The sequence below is a fragment of the Ciconia boyciana genome, chromosome 2 (genome assembly GCF_034638445.1).
Source record: "Ciconia boyciana chromosome 2, ASM3463844v1, whole genome shotgun sequence".
Lineage (NCBI taxonomy): Eukaryota > Metazoa > Chordata > Aves > Ciconiiformes > Ciconiidae > Ciconia > Ciconia boyciana.
Genome location: NC_132935.1, coordinates 10167554 through 10188832, shown reverse-complemented (window position 1 = coordinate 10188832; position 21279 = coordinate 10167554). Strand labels below are relative to the sequence as shown.

Here is a 21279-nt window from a genome sequence, read left to right as displayed (position 1 = left end):
AGGGACTGAATCTGCTGTAGACAGTTTTATTCCCTCTTTGCAATTGTTAAAACCTTCCCTTTTAAAGCCATGGCAAAAGGTTTCACTCAAGGTTAACAGGCTATTTATATTGTGTGTTTTCACCAGAGATATATTTCTATAAAGAAGACTGTATATGGTGTTGTATTTTGATAAGTTTTCAAGGGATAGTTTATGTTCATACAAAATGTTCTACTGAACTCATTAGAAACATAAAGCAGTAAATTAACACATTTTGCAACAGAATAAGTCTAGCCTCAAAATTATCCACAACACTTCTGTCATGTGCTTTTTCTCAAGTTTAGTTTGCAGAAACACTGCTGTAAAATATGTACTACTCTTGTTAAAAAGATGTGCTTCTAGATGAAATTTAATTTCTAATAAGGAAATAGTCTATTTAGCCTGATCTTATGTAGCAATAACGCAACCACTTTTAATTATGGGTTTAGCACCAGAGACCCTCAAAATGTATTGGCTGAAGTACAGGTAAGATTTTAAGAAAGCTCTGAGTCTGATTAGTCAGTCTCACACAACTTTTTCTTGAATCTAATTTAAAATTCCACGTGCAAAATTGGGGATTAACTTTAAATCACAATGGATAAAGAACAGTAGTTAGTTGTTCAGAAATTAAAGGTTCATAAGCTTGATCTTACAAAAGTAATCTTTTTTGTAAATCCACCTAGAATGAGGCAAGTTTTAAGCTATTCTACTTCAGAATACTTTTGCAGTATGTGAGAAGCAAAGCTGTGCTGGAGGACAACTTTATTGGATTTACTGTGCTTCCCATCAATTCAGACTATTGAAGTGATTTTTTTTAATGTGCTCTGGTCAAAATTTTTATATATTTTTTTAGTTTGTGTTTATACAGAGACCTTTAGGTTAACTCTATAATAGGAAATTAAACAATAAAAGGAAATGCTCCTGGGCACTGCTGTTGGATATTGTTAAATTGATAAGAGTGGCCCTTCGAATCGTTTGGGAGAACGTGCAGGAGAACATCTCAGTAACCATTTCCAAGGGTAGTTTGAGTGCAGCCACCCTGTTTTATGGAACAAGGAAGATACAATAGGATGGAAAAAGTCTGGGCTGGAAAATACTCTTAAACACCCCAGATCAGGCTTATGTAGAAGACAGACATTTAGACTCAGAATTGTGATCCTGAAGAGCATTGCCTGGATTCTGCCTAATCCTTGCTCTACCTATACCCCTTCAGTGTTTTCTTTCTTAGTACTTCCTCTCAGTTTAGACCATTCCCAACCCTTAGATACCTTTGCATATATTAAGATTCATTGGGAATATTATAAGGCTTATCACAAATTTAGGATGTTCTGTTCTTATTTGTTGCATTTCTTTCCTAAATGGGCTTTATGTCTTGATAAAGATATGTCAACGTACATTGTTTTCCATCAAACTTAAATCTAGGCATGAAGCACATTTCATCCCTTGCTTTCCCCACTCACTCATTCCTTATTTCCTCAAAAAGAAGATAAAAAGGAAGAAAATTACTAGAATATTTAGGTCTTGCCTTCTTTTTGCTCCTCTGTGGAAGGAATGGAGCCTGTAGGTACCTGCACAACTTACAAAGTTATTCTAATATTGTAATAAATTGTATAATATTGTGTTATTAATCACAGAAACATTCCTCTCTTATTGTCTCACCCAAATTAAGATCGAGAAATGCTGATATTAATCAGCCTAATGCTCTTGAAGGGAAAATATTTAAGCAAGTTGAACATGCAGGACAATGTCTAAAGGCAATTGTGATTGCTGCTTCCTTTAATGCAGTGGTCCCGTTTGCTTTTATGTGAACAGAAATTGCCTGAAATCAACGTGTTTGACATTCAGCAGCCTAGAGGTTGCCAACCAGAAGTGCTGTGGAGAAAACACCCTGCTTTAGGTGGCTTTTACCCAATGGATTTGTTGTTTTAAATCTTAATTTGTCATACTTCACTCTCCCTGTGTACTGTGTATGGATTCTTGAAATACCCAGTTTCTCAGTTCCTCCTCAAGGATATCAATCCTAAAGCTCTGAGGTCCCTAAATCCTGGTTATAATCTAGGTCTATGTGAAAGAATTCTTGCAAGTGGTCCATGACCCAAAGAAGTTAGTGTTGTTGCTTAACCACAATTTTTCCTCATTTCCTTAAACCTGGTGTTTTTCCTCTATGAACATACTAAGCTATTTCATGGGAGTTTTATTATTTATTGTTTGTTATTCCCTTTCTTCATTTTGGTTTTATGCCTACTCAAATGTACTGAAGCAGTCAGATGCCACTGGAATTGTACATGTACCTAAAAATAGAGTCCCGTTTGTTCCTTTAATTTCTATTAGAAAATGCAATATAACTTGCATATTGCTGAATATAATATTGCACATGTTCTTTAAGAATGCTAGGCAGTGTCAGATGTGGGCTTTCTTTAATCGGATTCTGCATATGGTTTATTAAATTGTTAAAGGTCTTATGCTCAAGTGGATAAAAAGGCAGTTGGTGTTTTGAAAGTAATTATTGTCACATCCTGTAATTGCAAGTGATATAGGGAATAGTTAAGGTAAATGTTTGCATTACCTGTTGACCATGATAAAATACAGCTAAAAGGAACATTGCCATAAGTAGTAAAGATGCCTCCTTTGTACCCAGGAAGTCTGTGCTGGAAAAAAATCCAAAGTAAAATACAGTTATTGATTTGTCAGTGTTGTAATTGTTCAGAACTTTCATTTCATAATGCACCCTGATACTTTTTGTTGTTCTTTAAAAAATCCCCTGTATTTGAAAATTTAATTTAGCAATAATTAGTTCAAGACAACAGGAGTATAATTAGAGTGCTCACTGTTTGGAGACTAATTTATTAAATAACGAAATTGTAGCCTACAGTAGGTACACAGAAGGTGATGATCTTTCTCTTTCAAATGTGATATGCAAGCTGTGTGTCAGTCATTCTCTTTTCCTGGGAGCTTGGTAAACAACCATGAACACCACAGCTCCTGTGGAGTACAGGAGTTGGGATCTGGATGGGGAAAGGTTGAAGCTGGAGCTGGGAAAGGGAAACTTCCAGACTGTGAAAGTAAAAGTCCAGTGAATGGGCCTAGAGATAAAAGATGGTCCCCAAGGCAGGTGCTGAAAGTTAAACAAGGTTCAGAGAAGATGACAGGTGAGTTAAGGAAGGAGGTGTGGATCAAAGGGGAATCAAAAAAATGGCAAACAGTAATTAGGACTCGTTTTACTGAGCCACAAAGAGGAGCACAGAGAAGAAATGTCTGCCTGTGACAGGGGAAGTAAAGGAAACTCTTGCAGATGTAGGGAAGCAAAGAAGATGAGCCAAGAAGGTACTGGCTGCATGAAATCTGCTGTATGAAATCACTGGGATGCTGTATGTGGAGCATGAAGAAAATGTGACAAAATAAGGTGAAAGGGGTCCAGAGCAGTTAAAAGGGTTTCAAATAGGAGAAATTAGTTATGTGGAAAGATGACAAAACTGAAGAAAGAGAGTATCTCCGTAATATCAGGGGGTTTTAAAAAGGCATGTGTCCCAGGGGAAAAGACATAAACAAAGAGGTTGGGGAACTGGCAGGGCCAATCTTATAGTAAAAAAAAAAGGGAGAAAGAACTAAATTTGGAGGTGAATTGAACATGGATACTTGGCAATTATTTTGTTGAAGGGAGATGAGGAAAGATGAGGAAATGGTTAAGAGGTGCTTAAAGCTTGAAGTTGTGAAAAAGTTAAAGTTAATAAAAAAGTTAAAAAGTTAATAAAGTTGTGAAAAAGTTAATAAGTTGTGAAAAAGTTAATAAAGGAGTAAACAAAGAGCGGAAGTTGGAAGAGACTTTGGGACACTCTTCTGTCTAAGAATTCTTGAGATCTAAGAATAAAGCAAAGTCCAGACCGTGAATACATTTTCTGTAGTAATTTTGAAAAAAAGATCAGGTGATATTTGTCAGAGGAGGACTCTTATGGCAGAGAAATTAGAGAGAGAAAGAGCAGAGCTTAATGGAGGCTAAACCAAAAGGAAACTTTATTGTGAGATAGCTAACTGAATTGGCTTTGTGGGCCTAATGAAGAATTTACTGTGAGGAAATGTGCCACTATGGGATGACCCATCAGTATAGAGCAAAAGACAGTCAGGAAACATCTTTGTCATCTGCAAATATTTTGGAATTCAAATGTTTTCCATTTTGAAGTTGTCTGAAATACAACCTCCCAAAGATTTCATTCCAGAAGGACCCCTTGTACACTGGCTAAAGGTAACAGCCTCAAGGGTCTTAGTTATGAACTCATCTGTCATTGCATATTGTGGTAATGTAGCTATAGCCACAAATATATGAGCTAGATGAGTTTTGTAGGGAGTTGCAAAACCTTTTATTCAACTAATTGGTATAGCTAAGAAAACAGATAAGTTTCTGGGCACACAGCCTTGAACCTCATGCTCCCTAATGTCAGACCTGAAGTTCAGATCCTTGTCCTGAGTGTGGAGCATCTCAGCTGAGTTCCTTATATTCTGGGCTGTTGGCTACTCTAGAGGATATTCCTGGCTTTTTCTTAGTCTTCTGTGATAAAAGTCACTAGAGAGGTTCATTGACACAAGGAATAGAAACTACTTTGAATTCTCTAAGATTTTCACACAAGGGAGAATCTTTCTTTGCTATGCTTGATTAGTAACAAAAATTAAAGACAATGATCATGATTTCTACTTCTAGTTACTTAGCCAAAGTATTGCTTACTGCCATTTGTCTTATTTGCTGGGCTCTGCTGTGAATATGCTATATGTCATATTACTCTGTAGGAGGATTACTAGGATTAGAAAAAGGAATTGCTTCCCAAATCTTACGGTACCTTCCTACCATAAGAAGCTAGCAAGGAAAGATAGGCGTGCAGAGCCTTGCTATGCAAAGATGTGGTTGTTGTGAGAAGTAATTGTACTGCAAATCCACGCTTTTCTGTCATTCTGAGGATCTTCATCTGGCACACACTTACAAGCACAAGCAACTGCAATACTAAATTGGTCAAGTATCAAAGATTGAAGAAGTGTTTTTCTGAATGAGCTAAATCACTGCTGCTCTAGATTCAGTTATTGCAACACTTAGAGCACCTCTGACTCAGCAAATTACTGTGGCTTTTCTGTCCTCTTCAACTCCTCTTGCTGGGAAGGAAGCCTGGAAGGAGGAGTCTGTCCTTCAAATGCACTTCTGCAAAACGGGATCATCCTTGTATTCCTTATATCTTTCACAACTATGTGTTATAGTTTGAATTTTATTCAGTTAAAACCCTGCCCCTAAAAAAATCAATTTTTCACTCCTGTTTTCTTAAATTGAGGTGAGAGATTCAATAAGTATCTCTGGATTTTTCAAGCATAGAAGCAACCAATGTATACGCACTGCAATGCATATTTTTAGCAACATGGATAGACTATGGGAGACATAAAAGACAAACCCTACTCAATATTTAAATGTCCTCATGATATCAACATTTTAATAAAAAAGCCTGAGAAAGAATCACATTATAAATCTTTTTGGATTAGTCATTGCCTCTTGGAACCATCACTCCATACTTAACTATGGTGCTATCCTATACGTGTGTACTCTGGCAAGACTTGACCCATTACCTTATTAAAAAGCAGTTCCTAAAGGGGGCTGTAAACACTTACTCTCCATTGTGGTTAAAGTTGTCATATTGCAGAAAAAGGGAAGCATAAATGGTCTCAGTCAGCAGAGAATAGATCGCAATCATGATGAGAAGTACTGCCAGCTTCAGGACAGAGTTGAGACGAAGAAAGACTGCACAAGTCACCATTGCCAGCACACCAGTGAAGACAAAATACTGAATAGAAAACAGTAGTGGTTACTTTTGGTGATCAGTGACTACATAGTAACTCCATAAATATCTACATAGATGATCAAGTGTTCAGAAGTATGAAAAAATTGCTCTGGATTTCAGTGCTCAGCTAAGTCTTCTTAGGGTGCAGGGCACTTTGAAAGTAAGGGTTTTGCTAAAGTAGAATGTGAAATTACAAAGTCTCTATTTTGCATTGCACCTCCATGTTAGTAGAAATCTTCCTCCAAACCTTTATGGCATTTTCATTGTATTAGAAGGGAAAGGGCATCCTGTACAGTGAAAAGAGGAAAGGGAGACATGTAGTAGTTTGCTAATGAAAAGTCAACTGAGAGAAAATAATTTATATTCCTTTGGATTCTGAACTTCCACAAGACCCACATTAATCAGGATGGGAGAATCATATTCCTGCTTTAATCCTTTTCACGTACTACTTGAAGAGAGGATAAAGCCACAGCTTTTGCTGGTATTTTATTTTATTTTATTTTATTTTATTTTATTTTATTTTATTTTTAATATTGCAGGTCTAGCTTAGTTACATTAGTCTCTTAAAATGTGATGCCTGGAAGTTTTATTATATTTCATTTTCTAATCTCTTCATTGTCTCATTTTTCTCAATGATTAGTCATCTGTCAAATGCAATCCATGAAGCTGATACTGGATATAGAGAGACAATCATGGGCATGAGCTATTCAGATTTAAAATAGCAACATCAACAGCCACAGTCCAAATGTAGTTTAAATTAACTCCTATCATACAGCTTTAGGAGAGATAGCATTCATTTTTCTGAGTACAGTTTTTCTTTAGTACAGTTCCTCTGTAGGAAAGTCTGCATCCCTACGATTTGCGGCATACGGCTGGCAGTATCATGATACTGCCATATGACTTTCTAAGCAACATACTTCTTTTATCTGCACGTGACCAACCCATTGATTTTGTTGCCTGCTTGCTCATCATAGAGAGGATTGTTTTTTGCTTCAAATGCAAATTTAAAATAACTACAGCAGAATGACTGCTGCTTTTGCTATGTCAGAAGTATTAGTCTCCATTAACTTCATTTTAATTAAGTAGTGTGTTTTATTGCACTACGTTCATTGAATCATTGCTGGATGTGTTTCCAGCATAAAGGTTCTGTATGATGTTCAAAGATTGAAACTTGGTTGTAATGCCCATTAGACCATAAGATTAATTCCTTCTGTAACCTGCCTCTTCTTTTTCTATCAGCATATGGATAAATGCTAAGGTTCAGATTCACAGTGTTGTTGAGGGACCTGACTCCACCACCAGTACACAGGTCATTGATTCCAGATAGTGGTTGCCATGTAACCTTTGTGGATCCATGCCTCAGATTCAAAAATACCCTCAGAAATACCTCAGGATAGGAACAGATGTCCGTAAAAGATGCAGAAGAATTGAATGTCTGGTTCTTCAGGGCAACTGGTTTGTCAAAATCACACCACAGCTGTGAAGAAAAAAAACAAAATCAGGGCTATATTGTGCATTAGTGACCAAGTGTTTGTGTGGATGGCTGGCTGGCTAGGTTCAAGGACAGAACTGGCTGACCTGCTGCTCTCCATGCCAGCTCCCTAACTGGCACTAAGGACTAAATGGACAGTAAGAAGACATACTGCGGAGATGAAAGGGAAAGGGGGGAGCTATTCATACTACAGACATTCAGCATCTGAGTAGCCTTCCTATGCTCTCTTGTTGCCAAAGGTGAAAGATGAGCTTCTCCAGGAGTTTCAGAGGACTGATGTTGGACTCTTAAGAATTACCCTCTCAAAATGTTTACACTTTGCTGTAAACTATAGAGAAAAATATTAAATTGGGAGCATAAAATCAAACTGCATGTGTGCACTTGTCTGCAAGCAGGTTTTTTCTGCTACATTGCTATGGACAGTGTTATCCTTCTAGATGTGGGACAAAATCCCATGGTGTCACACAGAATTGGCTTGTGCCAAAACATGTGGTCCCAGAACTGCAACTGTGATGCCTAGAATGGAAGGGAATAAAAATTCATTCATGATACAATGGTTCGGAGAATGTCATACTGCCTTTTGCTGTTATGACCTGCATTCATTTTAATTGTATTTCAAACCAAGTGTATTAAATATAAACAAAACAGCAGTGTTGAGTTACAATACGTTGTGGTCTTAGAACATAGGAAAAAAATCATTAATGGTTTCATGTTTTGACAGTTAAAGCAGATGGAGTTTCCTGTTACATACATTAATCCAATCTGGATGTTTATACTAGGTTATTTCATCAAACCGGTATGTCCAAGCTAGTTCCCCTGTCTTTCTTTCCAACAGAGTTGGAGAGTTTGTTTAATGAGGCCCAATGTCTAACAATTAAATTCTAGTGAATTTTGAACTTGGAACTCTCTTGTTTGTTCTTTCAGTAATTCAGTCATCTCTGCAATGAAGCAACATTATCTAGGTTGTCTGTGCAGTCCTCTGTGACAACAGATAGTTAATGGTACCTTCTGAAAGTATAGGAGGTGTACAGCACCTTTCTGCAGGGCAGAGTGCCACGAGAACCACTCTGTGTGTCTTTTTAAAAGACCTTCAGAATCAGAAACTTTATTCTAATTTTATAACAATAAGAATGCACTTGATGTAAAGAACCAGAAGACTCATTTGCCCCCTTGGTGAAATCAAAGCCTTATGGCTTTTGTTAGAAAGCATCTGAGTATTAGTCCCCTCCAACTGGGTGCATTTGAACTCAGTGGATGCATATAGCTGCAAGGCTGAGCTGCATTACCTGTTCTTAAATGCATGCAGGTCCCACCTGAGCAAACTATTTTTATGGCAGGATTTTGACATATGAAATAATGAGGTTATATGAATGTTGTGATTTCCTGTAGAGGTCAGGACTCGGTGACTCAAGTCATTGCCATTCTAAATATATGACAATAAAAATAACTGTTTACTGTTTTATAGAAACCCACTGGTATGACAGTAAAAAGAATTCTATTTCTTTTGACTGTTTTTGGATTAGCCATCCCACAAGATTGCAGTGGACACAATCTTAAAAAATAATCCAAAGCAAGTCAGGGGAAAATCTCGTTATCATCATATCCACAGCAAATTGGGTATGGATAGCCCATTAGACATCATCTTGTTTCAAGAGCAAGATTAATTCTACCAAAATCTTTCCTGACAGATATTTGTCAAACACGATTTAAAAAACTAAATTCTACAACACTCCTTAGCAATCTATACTACCATCTACCACTGTCCTTATCTTCAGGAAGTTTTCAGCCCTATTGAACTTCCTGGTTTTTACCGTATTTATATTTTCTCTGTAAGGATAGCAATCAGTGGTTACATTCTTCTTTCTCCGACTAACTCTCCTATCAGTGACTGCATGGTATCACTAAAAAAACCCAGACAGATGCTGAGTCCTTGCATATTGGCAACCTGAATTCAGTCGTGGAAGAATGACAGCAATAGGACGTAATAAAATCTCATATCTATTAGCAAAAGACAAGGCAAACCCTTTAAGTATCAGACTTCAGCATATTTACTCCAATGATATAATAATCGTAATTATTATTAATTGTTACAGGATAATTATTGTTGCTGTTGTGTTGTTATAGTTGCTATTGTTATTACTGTCACTAAATGCTTTCCTCGTCTCATCTAGAAGGAAATAAATATTTAAAAGGAATAAAGTTCAAATGAAAAAGCACTGCTACATTCATAGCCAAAAGGTGCTCTACAAGTGGAAAGAGTGATGAAAATGTTACTTTTAATCTATCAGTGAGATGTTTAGCTTCTTCTTGGCTTAGGCTTCAACACCTGCCAGGCTGTCTGACATGATAATCTGCCTAATTCATGCAAAGGTGTCTCATATTTCTGAGGACATCCAGATAATCAGGGCTCTATTGTATTTGCATATAAGACCCCACTCTTTTACCCTGTGACATTGTATAGAGCCAGGCCCGCAGTATTAAATTGCCAATATTTTTTATCTAACCACAGCTTCTAAGCAAAGCTTGGCACATGCCTTTCCTCACACATATACTGATAAACTTTGCTCTAGATTTGTCACATTTTAGAGTCTTAGCGGAGATGTTTAAATTAGGAGCCAAATCAGACTAAACTCCCTGTGTGGGCAGTGGAGAGAGAAAAATATCTTTATTGGGACCAGTATGATCAAAGGAAATCTTTGGGGATGTCTGTTTTTCTACACTGACTATAAAGCAAGCTGGGAGTGACTATGCCCGTAGTTTGGTACTTCAGATAAGGCAAATCCGGGTGGAAGGAATTTGTCAAACCACTAAATGAACAAGGCAAGGTATGTTTTGAATTTATGCTTTTAAACTTATTTTTACATGCTGTGGTTACTGGCTCAGCTTGACCTGCTCCATCCTTTCTTTGAAGGTATTTTCTGGGTTCATTGAAACTTCTCATTTTTTTGGTTATCTAATTAATGGGAGAACTGTGAGATGAGGAATTTAATATCTATAAGCATTACTTGGATTGACAGTCTTTAAGAAAGTATATCAGCATGTCAGAAAATTACAAATGGTCCTCAAAGGGTAGATATATTGAACAGAAAGTAGCAAAATGGTTTTAAAAATAGATGATACTCATGAGGGAGAAATAATTAGATATTTCAGAAATACATAGTTTAAGCAACAGATTGAATTTCCTGAAGCTGTGGTACTTTGCCTTTTATATTTAAATCAATGCTGGCTTATAAGCACATTAGTTAGCAAGTCCTGTAGCAAGCTTAATAATTCATAAATCATCTTTTCCTCTATAATATTCCCTGGTTCCCTATAAGCTTACAATATTGATGATGGCTCCAAGAAAATTAATCAGAATGGATGCAAATATAATGACATTCCTGGCCAGGTAGGTCTCATTAATCCAGCAGCAAGTTTTCCGGAGCATTAAGGGTAAACATTTGTAATCCTCTGCCGTAGTGATTAGCACAAGAGCGGAGTGCAGCATAATCAGAATAGAAAACTGAATGACCATTGGCATCACCCTGGGAAGAAAAAATAAGAGAACCCAGCATTAAACCTCAACACAATACCACTGCTAATAAAAATAAATGTGTAAACAGTTAAGACTAAGAAAAAGCAGTTATCATAAATCTGAGACAATTAGTCTAGGAAAAAACCCAGAGAAAGCAAAGATTTGTTCATGTTCCATAGGTCTGCCATTGCTTCACATGGTTTCTTGCTGAGAAACTGCTGTTGAAGAAGCAAGCCAGGGAAATCATTGCTAGTGCCTCTATCTGTCTATATAGAGTCTGAGCAGCAGGAATGTCCTTTCTGCTGGGACTCGGTTGTCCCTTAAGTTTCTCTCAGAGCAAATCTGTTCAGCCTGCAGAATCCTGATGCCACTTATGTATGAGCTGGTTCCCACTCTAGTAGGCTAGTTTGAGGGCAATTTAGGAGAGTGTTATTTTGTATAAAGCACAACACAGGTGTCTTTCATACTATACTGAGGGTCATGGACTCTAAAGTGAGTGCAATAATGCAGCCTGTTTTCTGGAGTAAGTCAGGATATAATAATTACAGAAATGCAAGATTCCTCTCATTTTAAAGGATGTGGTGCAGTGGATCAACTGCAGCTAAGAATCTCATTGGTTTCTAAAAAAGCAAAAGAACTGATCTACTGTTTTCATGGAAGCCCTTTAAAAGGTAAAGCAGATGAAAAGGTGTTCTATGATCCAAACATGTTTCAATAAAACATGTAATTTGGCATACTCTATAAACTTTGTTCTTGCAAATGTGATCCTTAATCAAGTATTGTTAAGTGCGTACACAGAACAAACAGTTCAATTCCTTTGAATAAACTGTTAAAAAACATAATTTCTTCTAGTCCAACTTTCATTATATTTTTCTAAATTTACTCCTTTTTCTTGCTTAAATCTGGGACCTGAAGTCAATCAAGTAACTGACGTGGTTGGGAAATGTGGTAAATTGTTTTACTTCGCTGAGAAGAAAGCACTCAGCACTTCCCAAGTCAAGTTTTTTTGTTCCCATTTGTGCCAGTCATTGTCGTTCTGTGTCTCTTTTCCCAAAGATCAAACCCATGCAAAATAAAAGTAACGCCACTGCTCCTGTAAACCTCTCCCCTCTTCACTCTGCTTTCCCTTGCCTTTTTGCTATAAGGAGAATGATTAAACTTGAGGCTTTGAATTAAGTAATTAAAATTTCAACTAATCTAGTTGTATACGTGCCAGTACACTACAATGATATAATCACAATATCTCACAGAAAAAAATCTTTGAAAGTGGAGTATCAGGGTGCTCTGGGGAGACTTCTGTACTTCCAGGTAGCTGAATGTAGGTAAGCTGTACTCTGCTCATTAAGCCTTCTGTAAACATATGTTTTGTGTTATTGAAAACATGAAGTTTCAGATTTTGCTACACACCTATCCCTTCTCTCTTTGGGTAGGGTGCAATGCTATTTGTACACTTGTGCCCTACAGCAAGACAAATTTAAGGGTATAAAGTGGAAATAGAAGTGAAAACATCAACATAGCTTTTCTTCCCTTGTTTTCAGTAGGTCAGCCAGATCCACTCCCTGAATCTGAATGGACTATATCTCAATCTACCTGAAATTCTTCCCAATTTCTGGCTATTCAAATTTGGCTTTAGAAGAGCAAATTCTAAACTCATACAGACTTGAATTCAGATCTGTGGTTTGATCCTATCGACTTAACTAAAGCTTTCACTCTAGAAAGTTTCACCATAAGCTAGTAGGTATGTAGCCAATGAGAAGAGGAAACCACACTGAGATAATGGCAGGAGAGGATACATGGATATAGCAGGACAAGATTGAGAATCAGTCTGTGTTAGAACTGGCATTTCTTAGCTCTGGCCATGTTTGCAGCTGATGGATAGAGTCAAAAATATTTGCACCAAGGAGACACCAAAGATGGACTGGGTACTTTATGTGAAAACTGTGAGTACATCTTCCTCACAGTACTGATGTTTGTAGAAAATACCTTGAGAAAACAGGATAAATGAAAATGTTTATGTTCAAAAGGAAATATGTTTTTTGGAAAAAAGTAGGCATAAATCAGAGTATATGTGGGGAAACGTTGGTCATGTTGAGGGAAAAGACATAAATAACATATGAGGTACAGGTGTCAAACTGAAAGAGATTTAAGTGCAGAACTATACTCCTGTGTGCTTTAACCTGCTTAATTTTAATTATTATCTTTTACAAGAATGTTCTGTTTTTTAATGCCCTAATTCAGTTGCAATGATAGAGATTCATATAAATTAAATCTGATAGTGTTTTAAAGACAATATTTGCATAAATGTTATTCCTTTCTGATCATCCGAACAGACTTGCTGGGACAAAGACTCCTTTAAAGTATCAGGACAGAATAACATGCAATTTACTTCAAACTTACTTGTCTATCACCTACTAAAATTAATCAAATTAACGCAGAAGTATGATCAAGGCATAAGATTTTGAAAACAGCATGCAAGCCTCAGAATAATTTACAGTAATGCAGCTATGGCTTATATGCACAGCTCCTACTCTCAGAACCTCAAAATTAATGAGACTTGAAGTGTAAAGTCCAGAAAAGAAAATGGGTTAAACAGATAACAAACAGGAAAAAAAGGCTATAGTTAGTTCTGTTCCCTAATAAACTGAAATAAGATGAATTACACATTAACTTCCCTTGAGAGCTTCCATGTGGCAATATTAGCTTTGACACTGTTCTGATGACATACCATTGGTACGAAATGTTATCTTACACTTGGGTCAGCATTTCACTACAACAAGCTTTGTCAGAGTTTTGTGTGTGACTTGAACACAGGACACAGTGGAGCTTCTCAAAAAAGTCCCATCCTCTCCAGTGAGTTCACCCAGAAGTAAAGCTTGCTTTTGAAAGAAGGAACAATGTAGCCAGTAAAAACAAACCGTATTATGAAGGGAAGAGTGAATAATGAGGAGACAAAGATTGGAGCAGGAGCCACAGATTTCATCCTGTGCAACTAAAAGTTTTGTGGGAAGAGTCTCAGGACTTGCTGAAAGTCCCAAGGCTACCAAGTAGAGACACAATGCAACAACGCCTTGAGAGCAGCTTGTCTGTGGAAATGCACAGAAAGCCAAGGGAGAGACAGTCAATAAAGCTAGGGAAAAGCTGGACAATACATTCATGGAGAACTAATCACGACAGTCAAGAGGGCTCATCAAGAGAGCTATGTAGTTTAGGATATGATTCATCTCACTGCACAGCAGTCTCTTACATTTATTCAGGTGGAAGGCACCTTGAGATCCTCTGATTGAGCCATTCTCCAGTGGCTATACTTTGAACCTGAGATATAGACACTGACATACGGTTAGGTGAGATGAATTCCTTCAGTTTCCCACATTACAGCAGTATTCTGCAATAGCCTTCTTGCTTTCCAAAGCCAAATGAGTGAGATCCTCTTTGGAACTGATAGTTTCTATCTATAGCTCAGATATATAGACAGTCTATATATGCAGATGTAGCCTACCAATTCTGCGGACCTAGCCTGATCCAGCTCTAAGTTAAAACAAATTAAGGCTCCCAAAAAGATTAAAGTCAAGCCTGGGTCAGACCTGAGGACACTAAACATGAGTTCTTATTTTGGACTGCCAAACTCTACATGTAAGACTCAGTGCTATTGAATTAAGGCACTATAAAGGGAGCATCTAGGGACCTAAGTCTGGGATATCAATCCAAAATGCAGCATAACCTGCTTAGGTGCCTGAGAAACCAAGGCCTTGTATTTATTCATAATAAATATGTAGGCAACAAAAATTCTTCCACTGTAGCTGTTCATTTGTACATCGATGTGTCTCTTGTCTATGCCTGCTTGAGATGAGATAAAAACAAAACTGAAGTCTGCACACCTATGACCTCCTAGGTGATCAATCCAGTATCTGTGCTAAGACTTTGTTGGCAGCATGCTGATAAGATCAAGTACAGCAGAAGACATAGTGAAGGTTAGAGGAATAGGAGCAAACAGCCATAATACTCTTCTGTCCATGATCTTCCCCCAGAACTAGGACACCTGGGTTGGATCCCCTCTTAGTCAAGAAGAGATGCAAGACCAAAAGCTTTTCTTTCTAGGGGCTCCCTTACTGTCAAGATCAAGTGAAGTTTGGAATGGAGCTTTTGCCTTCCTTCTTCCTTGTGTACAGTAGCAAATCAAGAGTTGAGACAGAAGGAAAACTTATGTAAGACAGAAGATGCAGATGTTTAAATGAACAACAGTTTGAAATCTATTTTTCTCTGCTCACAAGAATAACCCAGTGAAAAACTGACAGAAATAAGAGTAGTTCAGCAGTCTACTCTAGTATGATCTATTACCCATGTAAGCATATAGAAAGTTCATTGCAGGAAATGAATCAAACTCACAGGCCTCTCAGATGGAGAAGATGAATCACTGCAAGGTTGGCAATGCAACTTAATGGCTTCATAGAGGATAATTACAGCAGAAATATAGCATTAATTTATGTCACTTAGAGTAATTTCCCCAACTCAATATTTCAAAGAATGAAAACTATTGCAAAGACTTTTAAATTCAGTGATGTGCCTGCCCTGTCAGGGAAAAGTATGAATGGATCAAACATTTATCCCACAGGAGACAGATATAAACTGAGATAAAATTCTGAAACTCCCATACACAGTGGGTGCAATAATAGAAAGGTGTTACCCCTCTTTAACACACAGACTAAGGCAACATATCTGGGAAACTCCCTGAAGATCCTTAGTAAGATGTTTTACTATGATTTAATGTTTTCTTTCACTGTTTTTCCAGAAATCCCCAAAAGACCCAGCTCAGAAAAATATTCAAACATGTACTTAAGCAAATACAAAATTCCATCCTTGCTCAACAGAGCACGGAAGCATTCATTGAAAGACACTTAAATGTGTTGTTAGGAAATGGGTAAGTTGCCATGAGGGGTGTGAATTATAGTTTGTTAGTTGTTCCATGGAAATGACGTCCATGCTCTTCCACTGTGGTAGTTTACTTCTCTGATATCTACTAGAGGTATAACAGATGGGCATGCAGTTATCTCCAAGACTTTCTGAATCCAAATCCTGCCTAACTTTGTGATAGCTTGTTCGTGTGCTCATACCTTGAACTGTTTTTAGAACTGGCACTTAGGAAATTTGAACTTCCAGATTATTTCCTCATTCAATATGTTTAAGCATATTGAAACCTTCTTACTCAAAACCCCTCATCCTGCTATTTTAGGGTTGCTCAGCTGTTGACCTCCACTCATTTAACAGGCATGCTTTTTTAAGACTGAAACACAATTTTGAAGCAGAGTATCAGAACTTGAAAAACAAAGACCAAAATTTGCCGCTTTAAATCTTGACAGTGATCTACAGCTCCTGAAAGAACATAAGAACTGCCATAAAGCACCCATGTGGCTCCAAATCTTCTTTCTCAAAAGGGATAGTGGTAAATATTTTTTCCTTAAATATCTTCCCAGGTTCCAGCAATGAATCATTAAGGGCATTTTAGAAGCCAAGGTTCCATAATTTTGTTTAAAAACCTCTGCTGACCTTATCTTGTAGGAATTTATCTAGTCTTTATTTGAACCTATTTATATTTACAACCTCTTTAACATTCAGTGACAGAAAGGTCCACAAAGCATTTTTGAAGTGCAGGGAAAAACACAAGACTACTGTGCAAGATGGGAAACCAGCAAGTGAGACAGCTGCAGGCAATGTGGTTATGTGACTCCTTCTCCCCTAATTCCAATGGCACTAGACGCCCTCATGAGAATTAACAGAGATGAATCTGTGCAGACAGAAAAAATGTCATGGTTTTTTGCTGGTATAGCAGTGATTGATATAGCAGCAGAAATCTTTTTGGAAAACAGGTTCCATTAATAAGATCCATAAATCTTCTTGTACATACGGAGAAAAAAATAAAAATAACAGCTACCAGAAGTGAAGAATTTTGAATGTGTATTGGGAGAAGAACTTTAAAAAAGCAAACAAACTTACTAGTATTAGAGCAATATAGCACATAAGGAACGGTACAAGGTCAGGTACTACTCCGGGTACTTTCCCATCTGAGAACTACAAAATACATGGGACACCACTGTTGCAGAGTTCAGTTGCCTGCCTGCATCTAACCACCATTTTGGTATTCTTAGACATAAACATGGTGAACCAAATCTTCCAGAGATGATCCAAGAAATATTGCTACATTACTGTAACACAAGACATGTCTTATTTCTTATATAAATACTGTATTTTCAAGGTTATTCTACAGGCAGCCATAAGTTAAGGTTCATCTGAGTGTTAGAAACCACCTGAGAATTATGTTCAACTGGGAATTTCCATTTTACCACTCACTTGCTCTGCCAAAGACCAAACAGGACTGGGGCATATTTTAGTGGCAGTCATGTTCTGCTGGCTCTGCTGTGATGCTAGAAAACTGACCTTAGTCCTTGTACACACTCTTGTGTTCTCACTATTAAACAGTAGACAAAAATGCCAATTGATGGGTTTGACTGTGTGAAACATGTGGACACAGAGGTCTCAGCTATGTCACGTTTTCATCACCTTGGTAAGAAATTGTTGCTTGGTCAGCCCCTGATAAAAGCAGAAGTGAGAAAAGATCTACCAGATCACTTCCTTGCTTCTTCTTAATGGCACAAAATTGCTTTCTCCAGCTGGGTAATATGTATCATCAGCAACAAAGCACAACAGTACAATTTTCTTATGTAGCATGGAAGAAACAAAACCAAAACAATCACTGATTCCCAAGGTGATTACCAGTCACTGAGAGGCACTGTTATAAGTCTGGATCATGTTTTACTTCAACACTGGAAGCAGCAGGCCATATCGTGTCAAACTTTTGTAACCCAAAGTTCCCACTTATCTCAGTGGGGGTTCTGCTTAAAAACATAACAACATGTCAGTAGATGCTGCTGTCTCACATGAAAACATGTAGCTGCAGATAATGTGATACAAAAGTAGTTAATATTGGGAAAAAAGTGAAAAAATATTTCTGAACACTTTTGGGGAACAAGCAGATTTTATTGGTTCATTCCACGTCAATCCTAGAAATGTTATCCCACTGTTTTCCCAAGAGCGCCTTCAGATATATAGAAATACATTTCTGTATTTACCTGGAAGAAGGAAGTAAGCTTTGGATAGCGGTGATAAATACAAGAACAATAAATGCGCACACCAAGTTTGATTTGAATACTTCATCCCGCATTTGAGAATACTAGAATAAAAAAAAAAACAAAACAGAAGAGTAAATTCGCTGTTAACCTGTTAACCCATGCAGTAGTTTCATAAAAACTGATGCATATAGGAGACTTTGGGGAAATTTGCGGGGAGCTAATAAATCAATAAACCTGAATTTGTTTTTAAAAATGAAACACAACAAATAAATCATTAATAAGCTGGTAAAATACTTTATCCAGGAGAGCAAAACTCTGTAATTTGCAATAGAAAGTTGTTTTACCTGGTTGCCTCTTTTTCAAAATTATTTACTTTAAAAATCACCAGGTAGATGCTAGGGGCTTGTGCTGCTGAGTAGAATACTAAATACTTAGCTTAACCAGAGGAACCATGGGTTTCCTCACCTGAAGACAAACACTGAAGTCAGCTGCAACTCTGCATGCATGATGTCACGGAGGTGTCTCCATGCTTGCCAAACCGAGGCCACTCTGTTTTCTTTTTTACTTTTCTTTTTAAAGAAATGCATGTAGATTGAGACATTCTGTGACTATTTGGGATGTGGGTCATGATATCTGTATCCTAACTTATCCAGAGGCTGTGCAGAAACTTGGCAATATGGGCATTCTCCAAGGAGAAAATGAAGGTATTATTATGTTAAAGACCATTTCAAGTGCATTATTATTATTATGATTTATTGCAAAAGTATTTTTCTCCAGCATATCAAACCACTGAAAATGCTAGCAGGTTCCCCTTCTATGGGAGTTACCAAGAAAAGGAGTAACAGATACATCGGTGAATCATGGTGGATCAGTTGAAAGTGGAAACGTTTCCCAAGTCCTCAGCTGGTATTTATCACTGCTAATTCAGTTAAACTCCAACAGTTTACAGCAGATGAAGATTGGTCCTTAGACACATTTTTGTAAATCTCTTTATCCTATTCTGATGCCACTAAATTTTCTTCACTTAATAAAAAATCCGAGAGATGCTTGCCCTGGTCATTTTTCCTCCTGTGAACAATAACTCCATTTTATTTAATCTCTTGCAGTTTTGAAGGAGCTAAGAGTTCATGTGCAGAACAAAAGGAAATCAGAGTCAAAGAGATATCAGATATCAGAATCTTTCTCCAGCAATTTGGAAATAAGGTAAATTGCAGTTATAAATGCCTAGAGAGGATTATAATTGAGAAAAACTAAAACTGATTAAGAAATGTATTAGGAACATACATTGAGAGAGTTCAGCTATGAACTGCATTTTATAGCTAATGTGCTCTTGCAGGAAGATCTTATCTAGACTTAGGCTATACTCTACATGAACCTTTGGTAGGGACTTCATCTCAGTTATAAACATCTGGTCAAAAGAGTCTCAAGCTCCTGAAATGGGAAACAGGCTTCTTTCTTCCCTGTTCACATTTGTTATGAGTAAGAGAGGGAGTTTATTTGTTGGCATCCCTCATTTTGACTCCTCCTCTGCTGTGATTATACCCTGTATCTGCTGTTGGCAGAAGCAGTATCATTTTGACGTGATTTTCGATGGTGCTCACAAGCAACTCCACTTCATTTTGCTGCTGGAAGCACAGAGGCACTGACCCTGATTTTCATGTGCAGGAAAACAGAACTGCATCAGTCCGTTTCAATAATGAACCAGGGCTTTTTTTGGTTGTGGCACAAAAAGAACCGAAGGGAAAAAGAAAGGTGCGTTCCTTAAAATACAACATGAAATCCCAATTGTTCCTTAGGGAAATTATAGCAAACTAATTGAAAGAAACACAAACATGGAATTGCCTGCTGTGTCGAGCATTATGTCAAAAGGATGAATGCTGTGGTGTAATCAGTAACAATGTCGTGATGAGAAATTGTTAGCGTCTCTGAGGCAGCACAAACACCAATGATTAATGTAGCACTTCTGTAGCAGTCTACCCCTTAATGACTTGGAGAAGTAACTGAAGGATAGACTAAGCCTCAAGGCACTTCCTTAAGTATGGGGAGGCATGTAGCCAACTAGAGCCACGTAGAGTGGTAGGAAGAATAGTGGTGTGACCTACTCTGCAATGAAAACCTTAGCTGCAACATCCCACAGACCTGCCGGCACTGGCATGACTTGCTCATGACGTAGGAAAAGCTCACCCTACTTCCTGTGGGACTTGACCCATTTGCCTGCGCTGTTGGGGGGACACTTTATCTACTGGTTAGCCCAGCCAGCTAGCTGAAACTGAGCTTGTGTAAGAAAGGCCAAGTTTCCTCTACCAAGTAATGCTGCTTATTCCCCACCTCTCCTCTCATTTCTCAGGGCTCTTTGAAAGGGGAGTACCGGTAATACAGCAAGCTTTACATGTTCACCTAGAGAAAGTGTTTGTGCACTGGGGAGGAAGGTTTTTGGTCTTATCCTCACTGCTGCTCTTTGACTCAGATGGACGAACTTACGGATGAAAATGGAGACCACGGGTTTTTTTCTTCAGAGCAATGGTGTTTGTGGCAGTGGAAAAGCTTCTGCAGTACAGGGGAGGGACAGAAGATGATGTGTCACGAAGCCCAAGGCAGAAGAGATGGATGAACCCCTTGAGAAGGGTAGACACAGATCCAGTTGTTGACCCATGACAGAAAAGAAGATGCTGAACAGGCCCAGAGTTTGGTCAGCATTTCTTGCAGACCTTCTTGCCACTGGAAGTTTCTGGGTTGAAGGAAAGAGGTGAGGCCCATGTCCGCAAGGATACAGGATGCAGGAAGGGCAAATTTTTCTTTCCTACTCATTTAATTTCTAATTATCTTACCCATCAGAAATTCTGAAACAGAGAAACTCAGATATTTAGGTCTAATATTTGACCTAATAAAACCTGTACTGTGAAATTCAAAGCCCTTTTGATATTTTCCATGTGCTGATCTCACAGAAAATATGTAGACACTTCACCTCTAAGACTGGTTTGATTTAAGATCCCAATACAAATACGCAGGAAGACTTAGAATATCTTTATACAAATCTTTACATTGGAAACTTTCCTTAACAAAAATGCAACCAGCATGTAAAATTCCCTGCCCTGTTACTATGCTTTATCCTGTATGAAAGTACCTGGTACTGATATTACCAAGTCACTGCTATTAAGGTAGAGCATCATAACGATATCTTTTAATTATTGGAAATAATCTAAAGTAGTATCAGATTTTCCTTATGAGCTATTAGATATTTGGAAACCTTTAGTGTATTTTCATGCTACCATTAGAAGTACTCTCCTGTGTTGAGTCTTTTGCTCTATCTGCATACATTCTATT

The 21279-nt window shown here is 37.7% G+C and overlaps 1 protein-coding gene across 2 annotated transcripts in view; it reads right to left on the bottom strand.

Annotated features, from left to right (window-relative positions):
* The window catches only part of ADCY8 (adenylate cyclase 8), a 131800-nt gene that overhangs the window by 18426 nt on the left and 92095 nt on the right, over positions 1 to 21279 (bottom strand). For both annotated transcript variants that reach the window (XM_072851882.1, XM_072851883.1), the window contains 5 exons: positions 17956 to 18056; positions 10643 to 10844; positions 7216 to 7305; positions 5659 to 5831; positions 2585 to 2666 (listed from right to left, as the gene is read on the bottom strand). In XM_072851882.1, the coding sequence (XP_072707983.1) occupies positions 2585 to 2666; positions 5659 to 5831; positions 7216 to 7305; positions 10643 to 10844; positions 17956 to 18056 (648 nt within the window). The remainder of the gene's footprint in view (positions 1 to 2584; positions 2667 to 5658; positions 5832 to 7215; positions 7306 to 10642; positions 10845 to 17955; positions 18057 to 21279) is intronic.